General features: G+C 47.7%; 7 protein-coding genes and 1 non-coding gene across 8 annotated transcripts; 4 read left to right on the top strand and 4 right to left on the bottom strand.

The window, feature by feature from the left end:
• Nucleotides 1–1,273: 1,273 nt before the first annotated feature.
• GGS25DRAFT_488394 (uncharacterized protein) lies at nucleotides 1,274–2,723 on the top strand. Its single transcript, XM_049260815.1, has 2 exons — nucleotides 1,274–1,905; nucleotides 2,010–2,723. Exons 1-2 carry the CDS (start codon nucleotides 1,605–1,607, stop codon nucleotides 2,546–2,548), a joined length of 840 nt encoding a protein of 279 aa, XP_049118302.1. The 5' UTR covers nucleotides 1,274–1,604; the 3' UTR covers nucleotides 2,549–2,723.
• Nucleotides 2,724–5,064: 2,341 nt separating this feature from the next.
• On the top strand, nucleotides 5,065–5,961 carry GGS25DRAFT_531212 (uncharacterized protein). The gene is made up of 2 exons (XM_049265471.1): nucleotides 5,065–5,256; nucleotides 5,329–5,961. The coding sequence occupies exons 1-2, from the start codon at nucleotides 5,083–5,085 to the stop codon at nucleotides 5,803–5,805; spliced, it is 651 nt and encodes a 216-aa protein (XP_049118301.1). The 5' UTR covers nucleotides 5,065–5,082; the 3' UTR covers nucleotides 5,806–5,961.
• Nucleotides 5,962–8,786: 2,825 nt separating this feature from the next.
• On the top strand, nucleotides 8,787–9,421 carry GGS25DRAFT_521127 (uncharacterized protein; the record flags this gene model as incomplete). Its single annotated transcript, XM_049263998.1, has 3 exons — nucleotides 8,787–8,825; nucleotides 8,943–9,298; nucleotides 9,388–9,421. 3 exons carry the CDS (start codon nucleotides 8,787–8,789, stop codon nucleotides 9,419–9,421), a joined length of 429 nt encoding a protein of 142 aa, XP_049118300.1.
• Nucleotides 9,422–10,099: 678 nt separating this feature from the next.
• Nucleotides 10,100–10,978, bottom strand: GGS25DRAFT_521126 (alpha/beta-hydrolase; the record flags this gene model as incomplete). Its single annotated transcript, XM_049263997.1, has 1 exon — nucleotides 10,100–10,978. The coding sequence occupies one exon, from the start codon at nucleotides 10,976–10,978 to the stop codon at nucleotides 10,100–10,102; it is 879 nt and encodes a 292-aa protein (XP_049118299.1).
• A 583-nt stretch (nucleotides 10,979–11,561) lies between these two features.
• Nucleotides 11,562–12,453, bottom strand: GGS25DRAFT_488393 (carbonate dehydratase). The gene is made up of 2 exons (XM_049260814.1): nucleotides 12,294–12,453; nucleotides 11,562–12,215 (listed from the first exon to the last, which is right to left on the bottom strand). Exons 1-2 carry the CDS (start codon nucleotides 12,397–12,399, stop codon nucleotides 11,812–11,814), a joined length of 510 nt encoding a protein of 169 aa, XP_049118298.1. The 5' UTR covers nucleotides 12,400–12,453; the 3' UTR covers nucleotides 11,562–11,811.
• A 760-nt stretch (nucleotides 12,454–13,213) lies between these two features.
• Nucleotides 13,214–13,285, bottom strand: GGS25DRAFT_t46. The gene has a single exon. It is a non-coding gene; the product is annotated as a tRNA-Met (tRNA).
• Nucleotides 13,286–14,496: 1,211 nt separating this feature from the next.
• GGS25DRAFT_531207 (uncharacterized protein) lies at nucleotides 14,497–15,294 on the top strand (the record flags this gene model as incomplete). Its single annotated transcript, XM_049265470.1, has 1 exon — nucleotides 14,497–15,294. One exon carries the CDS (start codon nucleotides 14,497–14,499, stop codon nucleotides 15,292–15,294), a length of 798 nt encoding a protein of 265 aa, XP_049118297.1.
• GGS25DRAFT_531205 (beta-lactamase/transpeptidase-like protein) lies at nucleotides 15,294–18,058 on the bottom strand. Its single transcript, XM_049265469.1, has 3 exons — nucleotides 17,166–18,058; nucleotides 16,731–17,112; nucleotides 15,294–16,667 (listed from the first exon to the last, which is right to left on the bottom strand). Exons 1-3 carry the CDS (start codon nucleotides 17,695–17,697, stop codon nucleotides 15,815–15,817), a joined length of 1,767 nt encoding a protein of 588 aa, XP_049118296.1. The 5' UTR covers nucleotides 17,698–18,058; the 3' UTR covers nucleotides 15,294–15,814.
• Between the last annotated feature and the right edge of the window lie 1,276 nt (nucleotides 18,059–19,334).

Below are 19,334 nucleotides of genomic sequence, written 5' to 3'. Positions count from 1 at the left end.
AACGAGATTAGCCACTGATACTTGGGTACCTACCTTTTTTAATCACAAAATAACCCAAATAACTAGCCTATGAATGCTAAGAAGAGGGTTCTTTGATCGATATTATTGTTGTGGTGAATATTGTCGTGATCTGTGGTGAGCTACCTAGTACCATATGGCTAACCCCTATTCCAAGGTGCTGACTAATAATTGTGCGTGTTTAGTCTTTAGTCGTCAAATAAGAGTGCGAAAAGAGTGAAAAACTGTGATTAGTCACTGTGTGATCACGTGCCTCCACTAGCACATGATAACTTCTTGCGATTATTTCTAATTCAATAACTATTAACTAATTACTTAGGTACCTAACTACCTAGGTTACATGTGATAACTATTGGGCTGTAGAGAGGCTAAGGGCTCTCCTTTCTTTAGGGCTGATGCGTTACTCTTGCCTTTTCGTCTAGCCTCGAACATCATTTTATTCGTTCTTTTCTGAACAGGTCTTCGGCTTGTGTGGTTGTGCAATTAATTAGTGTCTGTGGGAAATGCATGCCAAACTTCTTGGGATTGAAAAGATCGACAAGAGATCTAAAAATGTGATTGCTGACTGAGTGCATCTGCGATCCATTCGGAGATGTCGGCTTTATGAGTAATTCCTATTCTTGGGTCGAGAGCCAACAACGGAGTTAATAAATAGCTACTGTAACTATTTACTATGTACAATTAATGTAAGTCTCACCGTCTCAGACATTACGTACTAGTTATCATGTTGCATAATAGTAACTGGAGAGGCTGGCGAGTTGATTTTTGCAATTTCCAGTCTGCCATATTTGTATTAGTTTTCGGCCCGGGCCACATTACAAATTTCCTCCTTTCTCCCCAATTTCAAATAAATACCACGAAGTAGATATTCAACAATTTCTAACTACACTAGTGTAAGTTGTCGCATGAGGATTGGGTGACTAACCACGTGCATCAAATCGAGTGCCTGATCCGTCACACGCACCAATAGCCCGGCTTACTCGGACGTGTGCTTTGTTGCCGCAGTCCGAGTGGATGCCCGACGCTTCCGGTAGGAGCCGTCACCTGAATGCTAAAGAGAGCACCAACGCCTCTGGAGTTGCCAACGGGGACTGCGGCGTAGGCAAGTCTGACAAGCTGACCAGGTACCTAGCAGCCTAGCAGCCTAGGAGCCTAGCAGCCTAAGTTAGGTTAGTGTATTTAGGGACAGGGGGGGCATACATAAGTGGGTAAAAGACCCTTAAATATTTTGGACCCTTGGTTCATCTTTGGATCTTTGCTGCTTTTTTATGCTTTACCCAAACAGAAAGTTTGATTATTATTAGTATAAAGTTATTAAGGCGGAAAGTGATTTCCCCCAGCCCCAGCCCCAGTCAACGTTTTTCTTGTTGATTAATTATAATTATAATTATTTGCATTTTTTTTTGTATTCCTTTTCTCATACATAGTTATCGGTATCATAACATAACATACCATAACATAACCGCTCAACTATTGATCAATATGTTATGATGCATGTCTGTAGCTAGTATCCAGTGCTTGCTTCCCATTCGCAACCCCCCGTCTACCCAGCTATACATAGCCGACTCGTCGCCAAGCGCCCAACTATGCCGTGGGCAACAAACCCTCTCTTCAAGCCGGCGTCGGCGCGCTCAGCTACTGATGTCGAAGCTGCGCCGTCGGCCGCCGCAGCCGAGCCCATAGCCGGAGCGGAAGCTGAAGCAGCACCAACCGACGATGCCAACTCTAGCCGTAGCACGCGGCAGGAGATTACAGATCAAGTTGTCGAATATGAGTTCAAGGAACCAACCACAAAGTTTACCGCCCACCAAATATTTTACATTTTCATCCTTGATGGCATCGGCGCAATGATTGTATCTGGCGGCATCAACTTTGCTATCGCATATGGTAAACTTTCCTATTTAATTAAATTCTATTAGCTTCATTCCCGACTTTTATCCCACCGCTTCCTTCCCTACATGTCGCGACACCCAGTATTGACCTAGTCGTAGCTATGTATGCGACCCAGGACGTAGTAACACGGCCCATTCGCCTGTTCATGTTTCCAAACACACTTGCAGGAGACTCTGCCGTCACCGTCATCATTCAATGCCTCATCACGTGGCATATCGAGCTCTTCCTCGTCAATCGCGATCTGAGAAAAGGCGGTGTGCATTCCATCGGCTTCATCCCCGAGCCCAAGGGGCGCTTCATGAGATGGTTCATGTTCCTCGACCGTCCGGAGCAGACGCATGCGGTCAGGAGCTTCGTGCACTGGCTCAGCTTCCTGCGCTCGCAAATCATTCGGGCTCTGCTGATCGCCGTGGCCTTCTTCCCTCTAATCTGGGGCCCCAGCATCGGCTTCCTGGTCCTATCGGGCAGGTGGGAGGGTGACGACTGGTACTACGACAGGGTGTGGGCACCGCAGATTTTCAAGCTCATTCAGGGAGGCGTGCTGGGACTGCTGACCACACCGCCCATGGTGATATTCTGGCTTACGAGGTGCGGGTGGGCGCTGAAGAATAACGAGGAGCATTACGGCGAGCAATGAAACAAGCACGAGCACTAGGCAATAGACGCGGACGAAGGTTATGGGACATCATTTGATGAATAGATATAGACAAGTAATGCATTAATGTAATATTGATAACTCTAATATCCAGCGGCGCGCGCCGTGCTATGGAGAGTTAGATTCCTTACCAGATTGCTATCAATGTCAGTCCACGTGCTTTGAAGGTTCTATCCCGCCTCGCACTAGAATGCATATTTACACTTTCGGTGACAACACCGCCTTTTGCATGCTTCTAGCGGCCGGTCATGTTCAATTTAACATTTACCCCGAAGCACCCCGCGTCAAGGCCTTGGCTCGGGGTCCGAAGCCAAGATTGAATGCCGAGTCCCCGAAACCGCATGCGGTTAATTAGCCCGGTGCCTTGATTCGCCTGATTGGGGTCGACTAACTAGAATGAATATGCGGGCATTCTAGTTATTAAGTAGAGTTAATGTGCCAAATGCCTCCGTCGCGCAATATGAATTTGGTACTTGAGTCATCTATCAAGCTAATAGAACGACAATCATTCCACCTCGCCTTATGGAGCAGCGACGATGACATGCTTTTTTGGAATTTATGCTTTAACGTAGAGAAGGGATCGCAACTAATAACAAAACGTCAAAGCCCCTAAGTAACACCCCCCCTACTACCCCGGATCCTGCAGTGAAAATGCGGCATTGTTGCATGCAAATCATCACATCCCAGTCCAGGGGCTCGGGACACGCTAACGTCGAAGCCCTTACATCTCTCCTGGGCAGCCTATGTCATTTGTTGACTTCCTTTAGGATATTTCGACATCCATGCGAATCACGATCTCATATGTATCGTCTCGTAAGTAGGTATTATTTTATCGTCGCTTATGGTATCCTCAAAGGCTAGTCTACGCCTACCTAGACGTGCTAGAGAAGGCTCAGGTATACCTCAAATAGACTACAATAACCCAAGGGTCGGCGATGCCGCCCCTCCTAAAAAAGACGCATAAGGGCCTGAGGTGCGCGAGATTGGTAATGCCAAACTGGCAGATGCACGCGATCCAATAGATAACACGCGACGAGATCCGCGAGAAAACAGGAGTTTCCATGCTAACCTAGAGCACCACGATAATCCGTACGCGTTCTGCCGCGCCATATCAAAGTGCAACCCCCACCCAACCCCAGAAAACGCTCGATATGCGCCAGTCAGGTGAATAAATCTCTGGACCTGGAAATGGAGGGCATATCTGAACAAACGGCCTTTTTAATAGCCTTCAGCTAATATCTGTTTGTCGAAGGCGTTGCACTAAGGAGCCTCCAAAGGAGAAGATATGGAGAGGCTTAATGGCCATGAGGCTAAATCTACTGTGGGGGAGGGGGGGGATCTAAAATAGAATATTTCATCCTTAATGTGTGAAGACTTGATTTGACTGAGAACTTGCATGACGACATCGGGTAAGGAGAAAACTCTGTGAGGTGTGCCGGCGTACGTGCAGTTGTGTTCAGAGTAAGATAGATGAACCCTTTTATACAGAAGCATCCAGCCTAACGATAGGTACCTAGGAGGAGGGGCATTAGGAGAAGTCAGGCTTTATGGTACACCAAAAGCCCATATTCGGTCATGTGCTTTCACCTCGATTTGAACCTGAGGTTATTTGGAGATTTTCTTGTTAAGGTTATCTACATACCTAACGAGTAGTGATATCTGATTTCATTTTACTCTAACAGGACCAAAAGAGTGAGACTTTTGGTTGTTAGGTTTCTGGCACTTACTAACGGTTCAAGATGCCTGATGAATGAGTAATCATTTACCCTTTGGTCCAACGATACCTCAAATCTGATGGGGCGGGTATTGTGTGTTTAGAACCAGCAATGGACATCATTACCTAGGTCCTAGGAGTAGCTGATATCCAGAATCCAGATACCCTTAGGTTAGAAATAATTAGAAATGTACCCTCGCATACATGTCGTCAAAGACAGATACTTGGGTATATAAGTTGAAGTCATGTACTCAGTATGTACATCGTAAAGTATATGCTGGCCTCACACATGATATTCTTACTTTGGATATTATCTAAGGTATTTATGTATGTGCGTAGATGAGAGAATGGTAAAAACGATTAGGTCTAGATTGCTTGATGAAGTAATAATACAATCAGGTTACCTACTATGTATGTATGTACTAACTACTTACCTACTAAGGTACCAGTACATACCTAGTACAAATGTAGGCCAAATACAAACATTTAGTACTAACCTAGGTATTGTGTGTTGTTCTTGCCATAAATGCTGTCTGCGTTCCTGCCTACCTAAGTAGGTATCTATGTACCCAGTGAAGCACCAGATCCACTCTGGTTTCCAGTTATTATTGTTTCTTCCCAGGTCTCAGTCACTATATAATTTCTAATTCCATTCAACACACAAAAATATTTTTCTCTTATGTTCCTACCACCCAGGAACTTGGGAGTCTACACAAAGTCTTGAGTGAAGAGTTGTTCATCTACAATTCTTCCTTACACAACCCTCGCATCAGTGATTCAGTATCGCTCATCATCTAGCAAGATGTCTAACTATGGATTCGAAAAGCCGTCTGGCTCATCGTCTAAAAGGATGTATAATCCTGGACCCGAGAAGCCGTCTGGCCCATCATCCAACAAGAAGTCTCATTTGGTCAAGAAGCCTCTTCCATCCACTGACGAGATGACTGGACTCACAATTGAGGATACGATGAATAATGTACGTCTTTACACTCCATCTTCTAATCGCACCAAAGCATACTCGTATTAGTAGCACTAACTAAAGTCACAGAGCAAGAAAGACCACGAGTTGTTCAAGATGGTGTACGGGAAGTTCGGCGATGAGAAAGCCACCGCCATGGCCGACAAGTATTCCAGCCTCTGGGAAGTCCCCCACGCCCGCAAGGGCAACAATGGGCCTGTTGGAGCGGCCCAGACAGTTCGACTGACGCACGCGCTTCGCAGCACCCACTCGGTGCTCGCTAATCTTGCATATGGCATCTGCAAGACCCAGGGTATCGAGCCCGCCAGCATCATCACCGCGAGCGTCGACGATGAATTCCTAGAGCAGTTCGAGGCCTCGACCGATAAGGTCAAGGACATGGGATCCTACGCACGCCTCACAGAGAGCGTCATCGAGCAGACAAATGCGCTCCTCAACTGGATCGACGGCGCCCCCGACGCCGAGCCCTCCTTCCCAAACAAGTTCGTGCCGAAGGACGCTAAACCTCTCCACGGGTTGATGGCCCCGGCTGCAGTCAAAGAATAGGATTCTGATGAGACTATGGCTATGGGTAAGGCCGAGGAAGAAACCATGGCTTCGACTAAGCCTATGTCTGAAACTATGGCTAAGGCCCAAGTTCTGGCAGAGGCTTGGGGAGATATTCCGGATGTGATGGATGCCTCCAGTGAAAGTTCATTCAACTTCACTGGGTACAATGAAGATCCATCCAAGCTCATTGATTTCAGTGATTAGTGAGTAAAATTGGACGTCTCATGTCTAGTGGAAAGATTGCTGTCATAAAGGATCAAGAGTCACGGCTAGGTCTAGAACAATGTAACTAGACGAATGAATAAGATGCTCTACACTTAATCAAGTTCCCAGAAATTTCTCTGCTTTGTGCTGAGTTAAATTAGCACTCCATGTTATCTTCACGAACTTCCCTTGAAGGGTCCTTAGTGGTACCCCAGACGCTCATTCACTGTAGAGTAGTAACACTTCTCAATTCATTTCATCACCTACAATTCCGTCACACCATAAAAAGTATTAAAATATTTCATTGCACGCGTACCTACTACCTAGTACTAACTTAAACGTTCAGTATGGATAAAATCTAAACATATCCCCCAACTTTGGCCTGATCTTATGTTGTTCGCTACATACCTAACTTGGAACCTAGGTACTAGGTACTTAGGTAAGTATTAAAGTTCCTCCAATTTTATCCATTCCTTAGATATTAGGCACCATCGCTACAGTTTATTTGGCCAGTAGAAGACTTTTTTTTTCAAGATACTGCAGGCATCGTGTAGTCCAGGCAGGTACCACGTGACCAGCTCCAGAAGCACGTGGATCTACTCTGGCATATGTATGTCCACTGGCCACCAGGCCAGGGCACGGGCCAACGTGGAAGAACAGTTGTTCCAGCAGCGCTTAGGCCTGGTTGTCACGTGACCTCCAGTGGCTCCACCCGCTCCAAGTGGATCCAGGGAGCGCCGCTCCAAGTGGAGAAAAGGAGCGCCGCTCCAAGTGGAGAAAAGGAGCGCCGCTCCAAGTGGAGCAAAGGAGCCCATACAATGTAATTGAATATATAAGGAGTCAATATCCAGCCCTTCTAGATAGACAAGATCTCCAGCTATCAATCTAAGCTTATATCCACCATATAGGGGAGCCTCAAACGCTCCTAACGAGCACCAGCTTACTTAAGTGAATCACTTGATCATATTGTTACCTTCAAACCAAGACCCACCGACAAGCCTCGTTAGAAGCCTCCTCATTACAATTCACCTACTATACAATCAAATTTTTTTCTGACCGGAATCAAATATTTTGATAAGTGATAACCTTAAGATTTCTTTATTTAATTAATTGATGCTGGGAAAATTGATTCGTCTTGTACTAATGAAAAATATTTTAAGAATCTATAGTTAGTTTATAGTCGAAATGAAAGTTGAGTTGGTTGAGAGAAAAAAAAAAAAAGATTCACAGTGTGGGGTATCACGTGAAATCTCTGCACGTGACTGTTTCTACTATGCAGTTGCTCCGAGTCCGGCATCCGCTAGCGCTAGCGCTAACTAGCGTATAAATGCGTCGCTTTGATTGGCCAGGCACTCCCGTTTAGGAAAGCGATCTCAAATAGGGGTATTTCTATGCCGGGCGAGCAGCGAGTATGAAGTGTAGGCTAATTATATTCTTACTTCATGTTGGCACACAAGTAGGTGAGAAGAAAAAATCGGATTCACATATGTGTGAGGTGCACATAAGGGAGGAAGGGTGAATGATTAATCACGCCCGCAAACGCAGTACCTAACTACTCCAGACTGACACGAACTCGTAGAGAGCACAAGGGAAAGGGCTCAAATATCACAAGTTGAGTCGCTTGAAAATGGACCTACGTGGTATGGCCCTTGTCTAGGAATTAAGATCTACGAGCGGTATGATTTTAGATAGTACGCATCGTCGAGCGAGTAAATGTTTTCGGTAGGTAAGTTATAGCTCTCCGCAAGTCATACTGTCGTTTTTTATGACTTAGTCGGCCGTATAATACTCGCTCATCGCTTTTCTCACCTCTCCACGTTACGTGCTATCTTATTATCACATCCGCTCGGCTAGCTGGATTAGAATTCTTCTCGCCCTATTCATATTATCGTGTAGTGTCCCCCCTTCAGCGGTGCCTCCCTTTCTGTGATAATTATGACTCATGGCTGCGAGTGCTATAATCATTACCCTCGTTCCAGTGGTCGTCCCTATTGTAGTCACGATCTTGGCTAGAACTATCCCCCTCGTAAATTTGTCCCCTGATCTTTCTCTACGAGCACTGTAGCCCCTATCGTCGTATAGTCCCTCGAAACCCTGTAGTCGGTAGGATCCGCAATTCCCATCTCCTCGCCGGTAACCTTCTCGGCATTCTTATCTTATCCCTTCCAGGTGGCATAGTGCCTAAAAACCTTTCCTCCCACAGCTGTAGCTATTGGCCAGCAGCCCATGCCAGTTGCCCCTAAAACTTTTGCACCAGTATTACAGACCATTCTAAACCAATTCTGATCTTCCCTCATTGGTTCTGATCTCTTGACACCTGAGTTCACCTTGATCGTCAGGTATCTATCTGTTCCTTAGGTGCCAGTGGTCCCCTCCCTTCTGAGCAGCATTGAATTCTCAGGTTTCTCATGTTTACACATTGCTCTTCCCTCTCCTCCGTTTCCTTTTATTTCCTTAAGCATTTTCCGTCTCCTCGCTTGGCCCGTTTACTTGAGCTTTTTTCTTAAAACGACGCTTAATATTGTGTGATCATTCGATCTTCACTGCTAATTATCTTGCTTGCTCCGTCAATTAATAAGAAAAAAGAATCAGTGAGTTATCTCAATTCAATGCAGAGATCGTTGTCCCCTTCATCATCATCACATCCTCACTACCTATCCTCACTACCTATCCTCAGTGCCGCAGTACCTACCATTAATACCATATCATTGCTTCCAGAACTGACTTTTTTTTTTTTATCTAGCTTGATTAGCCCATCTGACAAAAAGTCCACGATGAGCCAGCCTAACACCGGAACGGCTCAGCAGGCCAATGTAAGTACTTACTGATCCCTTTGCCCTTTTTCTTTTCAACTTATAATACGATCTCCATCTCTTCATTTATTTCCCGTCTCATACTTCACACTAACCTCATCTGAAATCTTTTTGTAGGCTCAAGAAGCGGGCAACACTGGCATTGCTGCGGCTGGCACGGTCAGTGACAACGGTCTTTTCTGGACATGCGGAGGCACCCGCCAAGACGGAGATCCGTGCCTCTCTCGGGTCATAAATCGCTATAGCAGTATTAGAAATCATTTCACAAAGCACCATACGCCGGATTCGGCGTACCAGCGCGACCAGGATGGCAGTCGCCCATGGTACTGCATCCGTCGTGGCTGTGAAGACCGTCTCTTCCGTAACTGGAACTCGCTGCTAGGTCACCATCGACACTTCCACGGATTCCGTGGAGTGTCGGCTGGCCTCAAGGCGCGGTCGGCGATATTCGTGGGAGGTAACCGCCGTCGATGGTAAGAAGCCGAAGCCCCATTCCACAGTTTACTACTACTCACTATGACCTCACGTTGCTAACCTGATATTCTGATTCTTCTAGATTAAGTGGCCTCGCCATCCTCAAGTGTACAACGGTCTGAAAATGTTAAGCTGCCCTTCTCTCTTTATACCCGCACACCCTCATCATCTCCTCTTCTCTCCTCCCAATTACCAAGGGTAGAAGCATTTGAAGATCAACCACGACGTTTGTTTTTTTTCCTTCGAGAATTGTTCAGCACTTTCGAAGTCTTGAGACGAACCAGTCGTTGAATACTCGACTACAATATCCGTTGTCGCTTTTGGGAATGTTTGGGCACTACTTGGACGGTTATCGAGACGAACAAGTTGTTCGCCTGTTGATTGTTTTCTTTTGTTACTTCGCCATAGTCGTCTAAGGCTGGGGCTCTTCTTGTACCTACTATCGTCCACCTGTTACTTTGGTGGCCACTATCAATAGTCGATAGTTCAGAAGTACCTAGTCTTGTCGCCCTTATGGCTTCAATAAGACGATACCCCACTCTACTTACCTACTTACGTGCCTACTCCCAAGTCTTCTTGATTATCGTAGTTTTCCGGCGTTCTCACTAAGAGGTCCCTCGTAATTTCCTAACTAAAATTCGTTCTGATTTGCCCCCCATCTAGGTAACCTACAGCAGCTACTAAGTTCCCTCCCAGTTCTCCGTCTGTAACTTTTCGTCAACTATACTAGGTACTGACATAAACTAGGCAGGGACAATCCATCATTCACCTTCTGGCACAGCAGCACATTCCGACCCATCCTACCCCGACCCCTCTCCAACATACCTCCTCACGAACCCATCAATCAAGCTCGCCACCGCCCTCTCATTCGTCTCCAGCGCAAAGTGTCCCGCGTCCAAAAACCTCAGCTCAAACCTCCGCGCATCCCTCCCGAACGCCTCCGCCCCCCGCGGCACAAAGATCTCATCATTCCTCCCCCACACCGCGAGGATCGGGACGCCGGACTGGCGGAAATACTCCTGGAACGCCGGGTACAGCGCGACGTTGGTGCGGTAGTCGTACAGCAGGTCGAGCTGGACGTCCCTGTTGCCGGGGCGGTCGAGCAGCGCCTGGTCGAGGTGGTAGGCCTCGGGCGCGACGGCCTTTGGGTGCGGCGAGCCGTCGAGGTACTGGCTCCGGGTGGCGGCGAGCGTGAGGGCGGGGCGCAGGGCGTCGCGGTCGGCGGGGGAGCCGGTCTCCCAGTAGCGCTTCACGGGCGCCCAGAAGGCTTCGCCGAAGCCGTCGGCGTAGGCGTTGCCGTTCTGGGTGATGATGGCGGAGACGGCGTGGGGGCGGCTGAGGGCGAGGCGCAGGCCGGTGGGCGCGCCGTAGTCGAAGATGTAGATGGCGAAGCGCGTGAGGTGCAGGGCGTCGACGAAGGCGCCGACTGTGGCGGCTAGGTTGGCGAAGGTGTACTGGTACTCGCGCTCGGCGGGCACTTCGGTGAACCCGTAGCCTGGGAGGTCGGGGGCGATGACGCGGTAGGAAAGGGCTAGCAGGGGGATGAGGTTGCGGAACATGAAGGAGGATGCTGGGTACCCGTGCAGGAGTAGGATGACTGGCGCGTCTACGGGGCCAGCATGGCGGTAGAAGACGTTGACGCCGTCGGCGGTGATTCTGTCTATTGCTACGGAGGCCATGTTGAAGCTGTTTTCTACTTGGGATGTGACGATCTAGCTGGAATGTTTCGATGCGGTTAAGCTACGTAGATATATATAGCTTTAATTTACATAATAACCATTTATCCATCTCTCCTAGGAGATGTTGATTACAAAAATACGGGGGATTGCTGACACAAGCCATTATATTATGTATTACAATTAGACCATTTCCCCTTTACAGCGAAGATCTACGACTCCCCGGACAAGTAGAGACCAAACCTTGCGATAAAATTCGGCGTTCAGGAGATGTATGAACAAGATTGCCAGGCGTCTATAGTTTGCCCCTTGGAGTATATGTGCGCCCTTTCGGTGTTTGCATTGATCTACCTACACCGCGGCGATGTCGGAAATGCCTGACCTACGCCCTCTGAATGGGTACACACTTGGGCCCCTATGGCACCTACTACAACGGTTTTTAGGCAACTACCTGGGGCACCTGTGTAAGATTCCCACAGGCGTGTCCACACTTAGTTACTCTTCTTAGATCAGGTGCATACCAGCCCAGCATTTACTAGACGCAATACAATCTAGCGACGTAGCAAAGCTAGTCCAAGTGCATAACACACAGGTACATGCCTAGTAACTATCGGATATCTTGATTTCAAGATCTAAAACGCATTAGTGCCGATTGATTGCTGCGTAGTAGCTCTCGCGTCATCGCCAACTCAAAGGGCGCGTTTGGACATGTGCAAGGACTCCAGGACTATCACCTCTCCATCCAATTGTCAAGCCGAAACACGCAATGTTGGTATATTATAACATAAAAATAAAAATAAAATCAAAAACAATGCACTGCGCTACAAGTCCTATACCTATACCACATTCCTCACCTTCCCCGTCTCAACCTCGTAAATCCACCCGCTAATCGTCACATAGTCCGGCACCGTCGCGCTCTTCTTCAAGTACTCCACATCCTCCCTCACAGCGTCCTCCAAGTTCCTGATCGTCAGAAAATCCAGCGTCGCGATCTCCGCCGCGGCGCCGGGCCCGAGATTCTTCGTGACGAGGCCGTGCGCGTCGTCGTTGGTGAAGGTCAGCATGCCGCAGCCGGTGTGCTTGACGAGGATGATCTCCTTGGTGCCGAGCAGCTGCTCCGAGATGATGATGGAGCGCTGGCCGTCGCGGGCGCTGGCGCCGGCGTTGCGGATGACGTGCGCGTCGCCGAGGTCGATGCCGAAGGCGGCTGCTGGGTCGATGCGCGCGTCCATGCAGGTTACTGAGGGTGCGGTTAGCTTCTTTTCTTGTCATCGCGATCCTTCTGCGCTTGGCTTCTCCAAAGTGTCGCTGGACTTACAGATTAGGTACTGCTTGGCAGGTGGGAGAGCTAGGTCACCTTGGGTGAATTTGCTAGCATACTCTGCGTTCTTCTTGACGAAGTTGTCTTGGATTGGGGAAGCCATGTTTGGTAATAGACTGAAAGGGTGTGCCGTGGTAGTGTAGGTAGTGTAGGTAGTGTAGGTAGTGTAGGTAGGTAAGTAGGTAGGTAGGGAGGTAAGTATTGTAGATGTTGGTGACCGAACCTTTTAGGAGTTCTCGACAACAAGTGGTTCTTATACGAATAAAGGAAGCAATACAAACCTCCAAATTACATGATTTCGAGGATATATCACCATAGGAATTATAATCGCGTCATCATCACTCGCTCACGACTATTACATAGTACTTCGCTCTGCGGGGAAGGATCGCCAACATGGCTGACTAGATGGGCATCAATAGGTGGCAGCATACGCCGACTAGAGGGAATAACTAGCATATCCCGGCGATTGTTATCTTTCTAGTTTTGTTCTGCACTCATGATTGGTGTTTGGCGACGCATCTTTTGCATCTATTTGCTGCAAGATGCACAGCTGGTCTACATGTGTAATAGCCCTGGAGGTAAGTACATATAGTACGTACCTAACCATTATAGCCACGAATCAACGTCCAGAATAGTAGAGATAATTACCGTAAAGGGGGTGATGGAAAGTCGCCTCTCAGTAGAGATCCAATCTACGGCTATATATAATATGTATGTACTGAATATTCATATAGGCATATTTATTTTATCAGTAACTAACTTGGGAATGCATTAAAAGGGGATAATAAATTTTATGCTACTACTAGTAACTACCTAGTAGTATGTACCTTGAGATTTAGAAAAGGGAAATGGGAAAAAGAAGAAAGAAAAAAAGGGATCCGTAAGGAAAAAAAAAAAAGAAAGAACCACTTAACACATAGCTCTGCTCCGTTTCGATCGGAGGACCTCCGGGTTATGAGCCCGGCGCGCTTCCGCTGCGCCACAGAGCTTTTTAACTGTGCTATGAAAAGTTAGTGCTACTGAGATATATATATTAACAAGTGCTCACTAATAAAATGAGTCACAAACGAGACATTTTTTGCCTATAACGAACTAGACACAGTGCGGATGCTACATTGTAGGTTAGATTTATCTGTGCTAGTGTGAAGTACCCAAGTAGGTGGTAGCAGCTAAGAAATGAAACCCTCCTGATTTACCTAAACAAAGGGGTGCGATACTTATACCAGTGGTTGATTGAAGCACCCTCCAAGTATGGTGTCGTCGTACAGTTACATATGTACTTTGTGTACTCTCCGGCACTCTCATGGTTCCCCTATAAATCTAAACTCAACAAAGAAGTATAGGAGAATGAATATATGCCATACATTCAGAATAGCACCTGTCTTGTGAACCACCGTTATATTACTTATAAGGGGGTTTGTGATTGGCAAGGTAGTTTCGTAACGAGTGATGCTATTTACAAAATCTACAATGTCGCACACGTCCAGAAGGAAATGTCAAACTGCTGACCCCGAGTTGTTCGCCAGCACAGATAGGAATGAAATCATGGAGTCCAAATGTTTTCTCCCAAACAACTGTGACGAAGACATTGTGCTCAACAATCTGTTGTAATCATGCATACCACCACAAAAGGCTGCATTTCTATAGTCACAAACCATTCAAATACTCACAAGAAGCATCCCTAAATCCCTTTGTCAGAGCCCCCTTTTGACCACCATGATACTGGGTAGTCCACCTGGGCACTTTGGCCCAAGCTTCATCTTTGTTCAGTGTCGTATTTCGACTGCAAGGTACCTAATGTACATCCCCCTTCATGAAGAGGTCGATATGCCTACAGTACTAATAGACCTCCATAGCCCCTTCCCTTTCTATGTTTTGTTATTCAAACAGTGCTTCTGAACAATGGAATTACTAGGGATCAATCCCATTGTTCCTTAACCACGAGGCCATACTGTAGATTATTTCCTATATATACCTACTGGAACATCTACCAACTACCACAACTTCCCAAACAGAATTCTCCCAGCACCAGCAATCAACAGTCTCTTACTCCGAGCCAACCCAAACAGTCCAACAGCCTTCCAGCCTAGTCTCAAGCATACACAATCTCGCGCATCTTCGCATACTCACAAATCACCACACCCCCGATAACCTCTCAAAAAACCAAAGTTTATCACCGGTAACAAACCAAACCGCCAAAATGTGCCGCAACTGCTCCGTCGTCAACAGCTGCAACTTCATCTGCGGGCACCAGCACCTCCTCTGGCGCGAGAACTCCAAGTTCTGCCTCTTCCACCCGCACACGGAGGCCGAGTTCCACATGACCTCGATCGCCTACGAGTCCGCGACGCGCGACTACGCGTGCTACGGCTGCCAGCTGAAGAGCCAGGCGAGCAAGGGCGAGCTGCGCGGCGCCGAGCGCCAGCTCTACATCGCGAGCAACTACGAGCGCAGCATCGAGAAGCGGCTCAAGGAGAAGGCGCAGAAGGCGCTCGCGCAGTCGCGCCAGAGCCAGCTGAGCCCCACGCCCACCAAGGACCAGCTCATGAAGAACGCCAAGTCCCAGATCAAGTACTACCTCGGCAAGCCGGGGCTGGGCGCTGGCAGCCGCATCACGCTGCTCAAGGTGATTCTGCAGGCGCCGCGGATGCTCGATCTCAAGGAGCTGGTCACTGTGTTCGGGTCCTACGCTGTCTGGGACCAGGAGAACGCTAAGCGTGTTTTTCTGGAGGGCAGCGAGCGCAACGCTCTGCTGGGAATCGCGCGCCGCTCGGGCTTCATGCAGACGCTCAAGGATGCGATGGCGATGAAGCGCCCGGTGGAGGTCGAGACGATCGTGCTGCCGTCGACGAAGAAGCACCACGCGAAGGGTGGTGCTAAGGCTGGGGCTCCCGGCGCCGCGAAGGGTCCCGCCGCAAAGGCCCCCGCGAAGAAGACTGCTGTGACGGGAAAGGCTCAGGCGACTACGGAGAGTAAGGAGAAGGCAGCTGCGAAGTAAACGCAGCTCGCCATGAAAAAAACAAGACTAGGTATGTCGGGAATCTCTTCAGATTCTCGACAGAATGAAAAGGGGGGAGTCCAAATGCTCTAAACAAAAAACAAACTCGACTGATTAATAGGGATGGGAGGTGCTCTGATAAGTTTATCTAGAGCTGTTTACCTGTTTTAGCTGTTTGAATGGTAATAAAAGTCTTGTTATTTGCAGATTGAATGATCCGTTAAGTGATTGATTGATTGATATTGAGAGTTTGTGTGTTTCCCTGGGCTCCCAACGCATACGTGAACTGTTCAGTAACTCTACCTAGGTAGGTAGGCAAGACATCTTGTCTGGCAAATGATACAACACCTAACCTACCTAGGTCAATACAACACAGTTGTTATATATGTGCAAGCATGAGGTGATCACCAATATATACATTATACTAACACATTACACTAACACTCAGGACTCATAAATGCCACCTTTATACCAACACTCCTCCCATCCCCTATTTTCTTCATGCCCTCCCTTGTAAAATCTAACCCTCTCTCTTCAACACCACCCTAAAAGCCCTCAACTCCACCCCCGTCGCCTCCCCCTCCCCATCCCCCTCCACACCAAGCTCAAACACAAACTCATCCATCGACCGAAACCCATACGTAAGCCTATCCATCGAGCCCCAAGTATGGCACCCCGCATCCGGCCAAAACGAGTTCGCCTCCTTCGTCGCGATCTCCTCGGGCGTCCCGACATCGAAGACCGCCCGCCAGGCGACTTTGCCGCAAGATGGAGCGCGCAGGTTCGTGGGGTACAGGCGCACGGAGACGGGGCGGTCCTTGGGGCTGCTCGAGAGCGCCGCGAAGCTGGCGTAGTTCTCTATGACGTCGACGCCGCGGACGAGCCAGCGGGAGACTGCGATGCCGGGCGCGTCGTCGCTGTCGGCGAGGGAGAGCGTTACGGAGGAGTTCGTAGCTGCATCCGCGTAGATCCCGGCGAACTTGGGCCTAGCCTCGGCCTTGCCCGCGTCCTCGATGGCGGGGAGCAGGCCCTGCACGACCTTCGTGAGGGCGGTGTCGACGAGGTCGGCGTTGGACTGCGGGCCGCCGGAGAGGATGGTGATGACGAGGCCGTAGTCGGGGATGAGGCACAGCATGTTGTTGTAGGTGTTTAAGTTACCGGCCTTGCAGTAGAGCTCGATGAGGCGCTTGTCCTTTGTAATGGTGCTCGAGCGGAGGATCTCCCAGGGTCCGCCCATGAGTAGGCCCGAGGAGGAGGTGGAGGAGGCGGGTTTCATCCATTTGCGGGTTTTGGCTGCGTCTAGTACGGTGGAGTTGAGGATGCCGGTGCCGAAGGATAGGAGGTCGCGTGTGTTGGAGTAGAAACCGCCCGCACTGTATATGTATTGGTTAGTCATATATTCGATGTCTGATCGGTCTTAGTAGATAGGTACTTACATGTCCTCGTATCCCAAGGTGCTGCCCCACCAAGTCTCGTTGACGGGAATGAAGCCCCACGCGTTCTTCTCCGGGCCGTTAAAGATGGTCGTGTTCATCATACCCAGGGGCGTGAAAATCGCCTGCTTGACGTAATTGTCGTAGGTTGTATTGGTGATGGCCTCAACAGCGAAGCCGAGAATGACGCTTGCAACGTTGGAGTAGACCGGGTTGGTAAACGGGGCGTATACAGGATGACGCTTGCCAAAGTCTCTGAAGAACTGAGTTCGGTTGCAAGCGGGAAGACCCAGCACGCCGGCACATCCAGTTTTCGAGCTTGAGTCTAAGGTGGGAAAGCCGACTTTGGTCCAGTCTGCCGGAACGGTAGCTAGATCGCTGACGACTAGTAACGATTAGTATGGATAGGTATACAATGAGATTGCGGTATTCGCTTACGGTCTGTGCTAATTCCACTCATGTGCGAGGCGAGGGACCCGAGAGTTACTTCATTCCATCGAACAGTAGTGATATCATCAACCTCGTCTGTCTCGCCCCTGAGTTCAAGCAGCTCGGGAACGTAGTCCGTGATGGGATCATCTAGCTTGACGTTGCTATGTTGTAATAAAGAGAGAACTGCAAAGATTTTGGATATACTTCCGAGTCGGTAGACACTCTCTGAAGTAATAACACTCGTTCCATTAGGGTTTAAAATACTGGGTGTGTGATGAAGCTCTAGTAGTTGGTTGGCTTCGTGTATCGACTTGACCGCGATGGATATGCCGGTGGAATCAAGATCCGCAACGAGATCTTGGAGGTCATCGGTAACGTTCTGTACAGCTGATTTGACCGGCTCATGAGTCGAAGGATTGATGGGAGCAGGTAGGACGGGTCCAAGAGGAGGGCAATGTCCGTTGAGGGCAGCTAGAGCTGTGTTACCAGCTGCAAGCGCCAGCAGGATGCTCCTGGATATACTTGGCCGAGAATACATTTTGTGATAAGACAGTTAGCTGGGAGGTCGTAATAAGCTGTCATTAAGTGAAGCCAGATCGATGGCCATGCCTCTATATATGCCAACCTTCGCCATGTTTATTTGATTAGGCAGCGCAATATATAATGTCAATTCTGGACGAGAAGCTAGTACCATTAGCAAAGCAAGATGGAGCCAAGTGCGAATGTGCTGGCCAAGTATGATTATAGGGCTGCCTAATTGCTAAGTCCATTACAACTAAGCCACCAAAGGTCAAGTCCCTAAGGGTTAGGAAAAGTTCCCCGGAGACAGATTGTAAGGAGGCGGAGGAAGAGCTGAAATACTGAGGCATCAAATTGCAAGTTGGCTGTGAATTGCGGATACTATCTATAGCAACCAGGAACCGTCTTATGCAGATTAAAGCGATCTGAGGTCGGGATTTACTCCGAGATGAAGATCTAAAGATGTTGGCAGCGATATGAGCCGCGATTATTGGCCAGGTCGGTTTCTTGCCCCGTACTTTGCTCCTAACTGCGTAGCTCGGACTGCGCCCCATTGAATCCTACTTCACGACAGCGAATGCGAAAACTGTCCAGCCGCAGGGACAAGGCTGCTAGAGTTGTAATTATTTAAAGACATTTGCTTGCCTAGTATATGATCAATTAGATGGCATCTGTCAGAACATACCGCTACGCCAGAAGGTGAATGATTGATCTCTCATTAGATGTCTCTCGTTTATATCATCAGTATAGAAAGCAAGGAGTGATGCTTAACGACACGAGACGTCCTAGATAAACTCGACACAATGCCATTAAATAAAACAGCAATTTAAGCTCCTTGCTGGCCGATCTACGAATAATCACAGCTTCAAACTTGGAGATGATGATATTCAATGTTGTAAAAAGTTTGGTGGTTGGGACAGGTACCAGGTAGGTAAGTAGTACTTGTATTGTACGAGGATGTAGATGAACCCAAGTGCCCCCCTGTTGATCACCTCAAACTCCCCCCATTTTGGGACGACGACTATACCTCATTCGGACAGGCACTTGGGCTCAACTGTTTTTTTTGGCACTTGGGTTTAACTTTTTGTCTCTTAAGGTTTATTTTTTCAAAAACGAAAAAATCATAATTAATTATTAATTAATTATAAATATAACTTTAAAAAATAATTTTAAGTTTAGTATTCTATATATTTTTATTTTAATTTAATTAATTATTAATTGATTTGTAATTAATTATAAATCAATCCTTAATTAATTCTTATTTAATTATTAATTGATTAAAAACAAATTGCTATCGGAGGCTTATCCGCATCCTAGTATATAGCGTTGGTCTGGGCTTTCCAGCTAGCCTCTAACATATTATCCTTAATAACTTTTCCTTTAATGGATGTATTTTAATGCAACCAGTATTATTAGAACCGCCTCAATCGGCGCTTCTAAATGATATATGTTTTAAAGAAACGCGACTGGTGGTTGCGAAGTTATTTGGGGTTGAATGAAGCAAGTATTTTTAACGTTAGCCGAGGGTTATCACGTGATCTAGGTTCTGATTACAGATGTATCTTTTTTCAGGTGTTTTTTAATCTTTAAATTTAAATAATTTTAGATTTAGATATTGCATCAATCTGAAACATATATTATTTGGAAGGTCTAATT

The sequence above is a fragment of the Hypoxylon fragiforme genome, assembly GCF_022984875.1.
Source record: "Hypoxylon fragiforme strain CBS 206.31 chromosome Unknown GGS25scaffold_4, whole genome shotgun sequence".
NCBI lineage: Eukaryota > Fungi > Ascomycota > Sordariomycetes > Xylariales > Hypoxylaceae > Hypoxylon > Hypoxylon fragiforme.
Note: the sequence above shows the minus strand (reverse complement) of the source record. Positions and strands in the feature narration are given on the sequence as shown.

Coding starts and splice junctions, on each gene's coding strand:
- GGS25DRAFT_531205 (XM_049265469.1), bottom strand. CDS start 17,697: ATGTATTCTCGGCCAAGTATATCCAGGAGCATCCTGCTGGCGCTTGCA. Junction 17,113..17,165: donor GAGTGGAATTAGCACAGACC/GTAAGCGAATAC, acceptor AATCGTTACTAG/TCGTCAGCGATCTAGCTACC. Junction 16,668..16,730: donor ACCTTGGGATACGAGGACAT/GTAAGTACCTAT, acceptor ATACATATACAG/TGCGGGCGGTTTCTACTCCA.
- GGS25DRAFT_531212 (XM_049265471.1), top strand. CDS start 5,083: ATGTCTAACTATGGATTCGAAAAGCCGTCTGGCTCATCGTCTAAAAGG. Junction 5,257..5,328: donor TTGAGGATACGATGAATAAT/GTACGTCTTTAC, acceptor CTAAAGTCACAG/AGCAAGAAAGACCACGAGTT.
- GGS25DRAFT_488394 (XM_049260815.1), top strand. CDS start 1,605: ATGCCGTGGGCAACAAACCCTCTCTTCAAGCCGGCGTCGGCGCGCTCA. Junction 1,906..2,009: donor CAACTTTGCTATCGCATATG/GTAAACTTTCCT, acceptor ACCTAGTCGTAG/CTATGTATGCGACCCAGGAC.
- GGS25DRAFT_488393 (XM_049260814.1), bottom strand. CDS start 12,399: ATGGCTTCCCCAATCCAAGACAACTTCGTCAAGAAGAACGCAGAGTAT. Junction 12,216..12,293: donor TGCCAAGCAGTACCTAATCT/GTAAGTCCAGCG, acceptor CCGCACCCTCAG/TAACCTGCATGGACGCGCGC.